General features: G+C 39.9%; 1 protein-coding gene across 3 annotated transcripts in view; it reads left to right on the forward strand.

Moving 5' to 3' along the window:
- Window positions 1–6: 6 nt before the first annotated feature.
- KDM5A (lysine (K)-specific demethylase 5A) overlaps window positions 7–8,638 on the forward strand; it is a 103,587-nt gene continuing 94,955 nt past the window's right edge. For all 3 annotated transcript variants that reach the window (XM_006771306.2, XM_015568849.1, XM_015568850.1), the window contains exons 1-3: window positions 7–574; window positions 3,450–3,527; window positions 4,622–4,744. In XM_006771306.2, coding sequence (XP_006771369.1) covers window positions 410–574; window positions 3,450–3,527; window positions 4,622–4,744 — 366 coding nt within the window. In that variant the 5' untranslated portion in view covers window positions 7–409. The remainder of the gene's footprint in view (window positions 575–3,449; window positions 3,528–4,621; window positions 4,745–8,638) is intronic.

Consider the following 8,638-nt stretch of genomic DNA (forward strand, 5'->3'; position numbering starts at 1 on the left):
CCCACCCCCCAGGAGAGATCATGGAACCTCCCAGGTGTGCCGGTTGAAGTCGTAGGACAGCGCGGAGCTTTCACGGACGAGGAGACCAGGAACAACACTGAATTGCCGGGAAAGGGAGGAAGAAGAAAGGTCGTAGGACGAGGCGTCGTGCTGCTGCGGAGGGATTCTGTTCTTGGCGTGGCGGAGGGATTTGACAGCACGTTCACTTCCGGAAAAGTCCCAGCTCTGTGAGGCGAAGCCCCGAAGGAAACAATAACAAACGAAGGAGGAAGCGATTCTGCGGTTCCTGTGTTGAGCCGTTCTGGTCCCAGAAGATGCGCTTCGGCCCCCGTCAGGGGACGTGAGAGTTCGGTGGGCTTCAGTCAGCCTTCGCCCACCTGCTTCCCCGCGGGGCCCCCTGGGCTTGGCCATGGCGGGCGCGGGGCCGGGGGGCTACGCGGCGGAGTTCGTGCCGCCGCCGGAGTGCCCGGTCTTTGAGCCGAGCTGGGAAGAGTTCACCGACCCGCTCAGCTTTATCGGCCGCATCCGGCCTCTGGCGGAGAAGACCGGCATCTGCAAAATTCGACCGCCCAAGGTACCTGCGTCTGAGGAGAGGGGAGAAGAGGAGAGTGGGGGAGTCAATGCATTTGGTTCAGTTTTACTCTTCCGGTCCTTCTGTCTTTCCACATTCGCCCTCCTTTATTTCTCAACAACTAGAAGCTCAGTTTCTGGATGTTTTTTGCCTTGGTTTCTTTTGTACACTTGTCTGAACACGGGAGTGGAGTTCCTGGGGCCTTTCCGCTTCGAACTTGGGAACTGATACGTTTCTTCCTGGATTGTGGGCAAGGGTAACAAAAGGCTTTATTTAGGTTTTTTCGTTGGCCGATGAGGTGTTTGAAGTCTTAATGGCATGATGTGTCCTACACTCCTGTACAGTCATTGCAGAACGAGAGTAAAAACTCCTCCGTCGGCTGTTTCTTTACCCAAGCCTTCTTAATGCTTAATTTATTAAATATTTGCAGGCCTTGTCTCACGGCTAAGGTTTCTTAAGCAGTAATCTGAGCTCCTGTTGTCCCCCTAGGACGGTATCACCAAACAAGAACCCCAGCCTAATTACTGCTGCGATGAAAAAGTCTTCCCCGGGGAACAGAAGGGGCAGCATTTATTTTTTAAATGTAGAGGTTTAGGAAGAGTTCTCAATAATAGAAGTGGAAGAAAACTAAGTCTTCTGATGCTAGGAACGGTGGATTAAAGATTCACGAATCGCAATTACCGCAAATAACCAGCTTTGCTGATAGGTTAATTACGTCAATCTTTAAGGTAGAGAAAGCAGTTGCTCCTACCCGTTTGAGGCAGTTAATGCCCCGAGACACTGAGTGATTTGTTCAAGGTCAGTAGAGTCTTTACCCATTAGACCAGTGCTGTTCATATGATGTTCCTGGTGCACCGGCACCAAGGTCAGTCTGAAGCGTGTTAAAATGTAGGTCCCTCGGCCTCGTTCCCAGGCCAGAATCATTGTCTGTGTGTGGAAGACCTGATAGCATATGCTTTTCTAGCAAGTACTCGCAAATGATTCTCAATGCACATTAAAGTTTGGGAACCACTGCCTTAGTGCTTCTTAAAGGAAAACCTTGCTTTATGTTTTGTCTACTAGTAATACAACTAAAATGTTAAGTACTGTTACCTGTGTTGCATTTTAAAAAGCATCTACTCGCACTACAGACTACCGTGGTGTTGTGCACCCCAGTGAATAAAAAGAGATACGGTGGGAGGGAGGAGAGAGGAGTTAATACAGCACCTACAAACTATTTCATTTAATATTCTTTGAAGCTCTAGTCTAAGAGGTAACTAAAGTCTCATTTTACAGATGAGGCAGGTCTGGGTAAGTTAAACAACTTACCAAATGTATGATTTGGGGCAAGTAGCAAAGTAGATTTTGAACATAGACCCATTTGTTTGCTTCTAATATCCGGACATGCTACTCCCATTGTGCTAAATGAATTTAAGATTATAGACTATCAATTGCAAGTAAAGCATTAACAAATAGTAGCTATGGTGAGTGATGATGTAGGCATTGCCATCCTCCAAAAGCTTCATTTAACATTTTTCTACCAAAATTACCTAATATTGACAAAACCTTAAGCACTGCAGTTTTTCCTAAATCATATTTTTTACTGTTGCCTTCATGAATTAGAAATTCTGTTCAAGGTATCTTTTGGTAAAACAAAACACAAGTTTTTTTTATTACTTAAAACAAGGTTGAAATAATAGACCTTCTCTTTGTATGTCACCTTAATGAAAATTTAATTTTGATTAACTTAATTTCAATACTGCTGGATTTCTTTAGTTTCCAAGGAAAGGTAAATGTTTTTGATTACTCAGGTTTTCAAATAGATTTACTAATATTTAGGCCAGATCAGAGTATATTTTCTAGAACCCTACTTGCATTGTGCTATCTCATTTAGTGATACTGCATCTCCAGTCTGGAAATTGTCCTTGTTCTATGGGTTTGCTTACTTTTAAAAAAATTATTTGAATGCCCATTTATATAACATAGACTGTAAAGTGCTGTGTCACATTATACATGAATGAAAGCATATCCAGCCCTAACCGGTTTGGCTCAGTGGATAGAGTGACGGCTTGTGGACTGAAGGGTCCCAGGTTCAATTCCGGTCAAGGGCATGTACCTTGGTTGCGGGCACATCCCCCAGTGGGGGGGTGTGCAGGAGGCAGTTGATCGATGTTTCTCTTTCATAGATGTTTCTAACTCTCTATCCCTCTCCCCTCCTCTCTGTAAAAAATCAATAAAATATATTTAAACAAACAAACAAAAAACATCCAATTATATAAGCACTTAAAAATTACTTTTACATCTTTAATTGTACTCTTTTTGTTTCTTTCAGATTCTGCTTTTTTATTTGTAAACTTGAATGTTTATTAGACATTGTATTGAGATACATGAGCTCACTGCATTGTACTTGACTAATTGGGGAAAGCATAATTGTGGGATGTAAATAGTGGTACTTGTGAGATATGAGGATTTATAGATAAAGTTTTAATACTAAGAATATTAGAGATAAGTAATTGGAAATAAGTAATATTTTATTTCACCTGACTGTTGTGGCCCAGTGGTTGAGCATTAACCTGTGAACCAGGAGGTCCTGGGTGGATCCTGGTCTGGGCACATGCGTAGGTTGTGGGCTCAATCCCCAGTGTGGGGTGTGGAGGAGGCAGCTGATCAATGATTCTCTCTCATTATTGATATTTCTATCTCTTTCTCCCTCTCCCTTCCTCTCTGAAATCAATAAAAATATTTAAAAATATGACTCTGTATAATAAAGAAGACTTATTAGTTGTTTGTTCTCTTGTCATCATGATTTGTGATAACTCAGCCCTTAAATTAAGGGGAGGAATAATGCATTCCTTGCTTATATACCAATATATGTTAAAATAAAAATCTTTCTATTTAGGATTGGCAACCTCCATTTGCATGTGAAGTAAAAAGCTTTCGTTTCACACCCAGAGTCCAGCGCCTGAATGAACTTGAAGTGAGTATTATATAGCCATTGCTGCCTCCTGATTAATTTTTTTATGTTAAGGCTCTTGTTGGAGAACTTTGAGAAGTTCATGTACCAGTGCTCAGAGTTAATGTTAATTGGGATTGAATGGAAGGATGTTTCTGATTAAAAAAAAAATGTTTCAGGTAGTTAATACTGTTTTTCCACTTAACTGGGATTATGGGAAATTATCTCTAGCCATATTTTTCGTAGTTGAAATATCCAGTTTAGTTAATTTCAGAAACCTGGAATTCTTAAGTTGTACTTTCTCCAGCACTTGTTTTAATAAAAATTTTTGTTACTGTTAGAAGATCGGAAAATAGTTTTATAAATTCTATCAAAAAACCTAGTTTTTAGAAGTCCCACCCTCCTTCTTTGGCTAACAGTACTTTTCCAGGGGAATAAAGTTTTAATTAATTTTTAAATTAAAATCTTAAATTAATTAAAGTTAATTTGATTTGTTAAGATCTCCCTTTAAATATTACTAATCTCTATTTAGATATTGTTGTTCTTGTCTGCCAGATTTTTAGGAGTTTCTTTAGTGTGATAGAAAACTGTTTTAGAGTACAAAAGAGAGACCTTAGCTAAGGCTTAATATGTCATGTGAGGCTTTTTTCCCCCTTGATGCTCCTAAAACATTTTCTGAGATTTTAATATATATCTTTCTCCTGTATGCTCTTGTAATTAGGTACTTGATGAAGGATTTTAATATCAGTGAGGTAGAGAATTGGTGTTCCTTAAGCATGTTATCTACAGATGAAATGGCAGAATGCTTAATGAAACAGAATAATTTGACCTAATTTTCTGGTTAGCTTAAATTTAAGCCATCTTCATCCAGAAAATTGCTTTGGTTGATGATATGAAAACCGTTCATGTATATTAGAGTAACTTTTTTGCCTTAATGAATAAAATTTATTAGAAATATTTGGCTTCTTTATTATTAGCTTATTTTACAAGGTTGGACTAAGCAATAATGAAAAATCTGAATTTCTTTTGAGAAATGAATACCTTCATTTAGTGCAACACATTTATTTTCAACCATAATATGGTTCTTATTTCTGATTTCTGTATTTTAATAATCTTAGGCAATGACAAGAGTGAGACTGGACTTCTTGGATCAACTAGCAAAATTTTGGGAACTTCAAGGATCTACTTTGAAGATCCCTGTGGTAGAGAGAAAAATCCTGGATCTGTATGCTTTGAGCAAGGTGAGGCTTTTACTGGGTTTAGAAATTGGGAAATTTCTAAATTTATTAAATTATTTATTAAATTTCTGAATTTATTAAATTAGGAATTTTAAATACACTTGATAGAAAGGAAACATCACTGCTTATGTAGGATTTGTTTAATAGTGAAGTGCAAACATGAATAGAAATGAGAGATCTCAAAGTTATCTTTAAAATCTATTTCATAGTTTCTTATGAGATTCATACTTAATGACACTCAGATTAGTAGGCTCTCTTGTACACAATAATGGAAAAGAAATGACACCAACCTACTAATAATTATCTTGTGTTGAGTGTATAATGTATTGTGTTGAGCTTGTCATTTTTTCTACTTCTTAATGTAAATTTGGTATATTAAAGAGATTGATGTTATTCAATATTCTTATGTGTGGTGCATATCGGTTGTATTAATACCTCTAAATAGTGATAATAGTTCACTGAGGCCATTATTATCCAGTGGAATGAATAATAGCTCACAAACGTAAGGTTAAAGTGCTTAGACTAATTTTTGCTTAAACTTAGGTTAACTTTGTTTAACCTGGTAAACTTAGATAAACTTCACATTCTCTAATGTAAAGAAAACTAACTGACCTGCAACAGGATTTATAGTAATTATCTTGAAGACATATTTTGTAATACAATAATAAAAATTTATGATTGTTCTAATTTGTAAGTGAAGACAGCTTGATTATCTGAGGAATTTTGCAAATCAAACTTATTTATTTTTTAAACAATTAAAAAAAATCTTTACCTGAGGATATGCTTATTGATTTTAGAGAGAGGGAAAGGAGGAGAGAGAGACAGAGACATTGATATTCATTTGAGAGAGAAACAGTGATTGTTCGGTTGTTTTCCTGTGTACACCCAGATCAAACCCGCCATGTAGGTATTTGCTCTTACTGGGGAATTGTGTCCTCAGTCTTTTGGTGTACAGGACAATGCTCCAACCAATTGAGCCACACTGATGAGGGTTCAACTTATTTCTGTGGCCTTTTATATCCTTCTAGTGCCCCACTGCACAGATTCGTGCACATTGGAAGGAAATTTATAAGAAGGTGACCGGTGGGGCAGGACTAGGCGAGATGGGCTGGATGCCCTGGAGCCAACCTCCCGTGGTTCCTCCCTGGCCGGCTGCACCTGGGGTAGCACCGTGGCTCAAAGGGCGTCTGCAGAGTGAGCAGGGTCCCTCCAACAGGAGGGGTCTCTCAGCCTGGCCTGCAGGGATCGGGCCAAAACTGGCTCTCTGACATCCCCCGAGGGGTCTTGGATTGCAAGAGGGCAGTTCTTGGGTGACACACCCTGGAATCTGGCTTCCTCCTCTCTGGTTCCTGGGTGCATCACCCGAGAACTGCCGCTGCCTGGTCACCGAAGCTTGCAGCTCTTGTGTTGAGCGTCTGCCCCCTGGTGGCGGCTGCACCTGGGGTAGCACCGTGGCTCAAAGGGCGTCTGCAGAGTGAGCAGGGTCCCTCCAACAGGAGGGGTCTCTCAGCCTGGCTTGCAGGGATCGGGCCAAAACTGGCTCTCTGACATCCCCCGAGGGGTCTTGGATTGCAAGAGGGCAGTTCTTGGGTGACACACCCTGGAATCTGGCTTCCTCCTCTCTGGTTCCTGGGTGCATCACCCGAGAACTGCCGCTGCCTGGTCACCGAAGCTTGCAGCTCTTGTGTTGAGCGTCTGCCCCCTGGTGGTCAGTGCGCGTCATAGCTACTGATTGGAGCATCTGCCCTTTAGCGGTCTTTGCACATCATAGTTACCAGTTGGACGGTTGCTTAGCCCTTTATATATATAGATGATTGATGTACTATTTTGAAATAAATTTTTTTTTCTCATTTAAGTTGCGGAGTTAATTTTGAAAGATTACACTTTCAAGAAAAAACTGAAAATAATGATATTTAAATTATTATTTTCAAAATATGTTTTTATTGATTTTAGAAAGGAAGGGAGAGGCGGACAGAGAGATAGAAACATCAGTGATGAGAGAGAATCATTGATCAGCTGCCTCCTACATGCCCCCTACTGGGGATTGAGCCTGCAACCCAGGCATGTGCCCTTGACTGGAATCAAACCCAGGATCCTTCAGTCTGCAGGCTGACGCTCTGTCCACTGAGCCAAACCTGCTAGGGCTAACTTATTTTTACAATACATTTGAAAATTAATATCAGGTCAAAATTCTCTAAAAATTTTGTTTTATGCCAAAAATTCTGGGAAGTATAATCTTATGCTAAAATGTAGTTCTAGGTTTGTTTTATCAGTCATGTAATGATGTCAACAACTAAGCACTGTGCTGAGAATTATCTAGTGCAGGTATATGAAAACTTATGATACCAGTGGGTAAATATAGTGAATTTGAGGGATGGGTTTGTATCTTGTAGGGAACCATTCAGATAAAAATAATTTGTTTTAAGAACTTTCTTTTTTAACAGTTAAAAGGTAAATATTAAGTTTAAGTTAGAGGGTAAATTAGGTTGTATTCTTGGTTTTATACAGTTATAGGATTTCAAAATTAGGAAGGGGCTTTGGAGCTAAACTAATCTGAATACCTAGTTGTTCACAATTCTATGTAACATTTATCATCTGAATTGTTTAACTGTGTTTTGAAAAAATCCAATTCCTTTTTGTTCAAAGGGAGAATATAGCTAATAAAGTATATCTTGTTTAAGTACTTACAGAATGTATTGAAAATATGTTGATTAAAGATTAAGTTTGATTGTCCTAGGATTTATTGGAGTCTTGTCTTTACGTCCCCATGGACATCTCTTTCCCCTAATCTTTGAGAATGCTTATAAAACTAACTTAAAGATAAAAGGCAGACAGGTTTTGATTTATAGATATTTTGTTTATAATACTTTTGTTCCCTAAATGTCATAGATTGCTGCCTCTCACATGAATATTTTTTCTTTACATTGAGGTGTAACTTGAAGCACAGTGCACAAATCTTAAATGTCAGTGGGTTCAATCTTTACACTCATGGAACCACCACGCACATCAAGATATAGAACATGTAGAGCATTCTAGTGGACTCCTTTATCTCCTTCCCAGTTAGAACTCTCCCCCAAAGTAACCACTATTCTGATCTCTATTATTGGGTGGTTATTTCATTAGCATGACATTTTACTTTGTAGCAAGAGGCTCAGGCTGAAAACTACAAAAAACATTGAGAGTTCTGATATATATATTTTTTCCTTTTTTAAATCCTCAGCTGAGGACATGCTTACTGATTTTAGAAAGTGGGATGGAGGGAAAGGGAGAGGGAGAAACATTGATGTGAGAGAGAAACAATGATCTATTCCCTTCCCATATGTACCCCAACTGGGGGATCAAACCCACATCCTACGTATGTGCTCGACTGAGAATCAAGCCCACAACATTCCCAGGTACAGCACAATGCTGCAATCAACTGAGCCACACTAGCCAGGCCTGGAGTTCTGATATTTTTAGGATGTTAGGTATATCCTTTAAAAAATATTTTATTTTTTGGCTGACAGTTGATGAATACCTTTTGAGCTTGTGTTATACACATGATTTTGAAACACTTTGATTTTGACAGCTTTTTAATGGGAAGCAAATTTTCAGTCTTCTGAATCATTCAATTGTCAGTGTGATGGTTCCCTGTTTTGGTTAAATCACTTTGTCTTTCTCCCTTATTTTTGACTGGAGGCCTGGTGCACAAAATTTGTGCAGGGGGGAGGAGTTCTCCTCAGCCCGGCCTGCACCCACTCCAATCCAGGACCCCTCAGGGGATGTCCGACGGCCGGTTTAGGCCCGATCCTGGGGGCAGTCAGACATCCCTCTCACAACCCTGGACTGCTGGCTCCCTAACCGCTCACCTGCCTGCCTGCCTGGTTGCCCCTAACTGCCCCCTCACCCCCCCGCTGG

This window comes from Myotis davidii, unplaced genomic scaffold, assembly GCF_000327345.1.
Source record: "Myotis davidii unplaced genomic scaffold, ASM32734v1 scaffold944, whole genome shotgun sequence".
Taxonomy (NCBI): Eukaryota; Metazoa; Chordata; class Mammalia; order Chiroptera; family Vespertilionidae; genus Myotis; species Myotis davidii.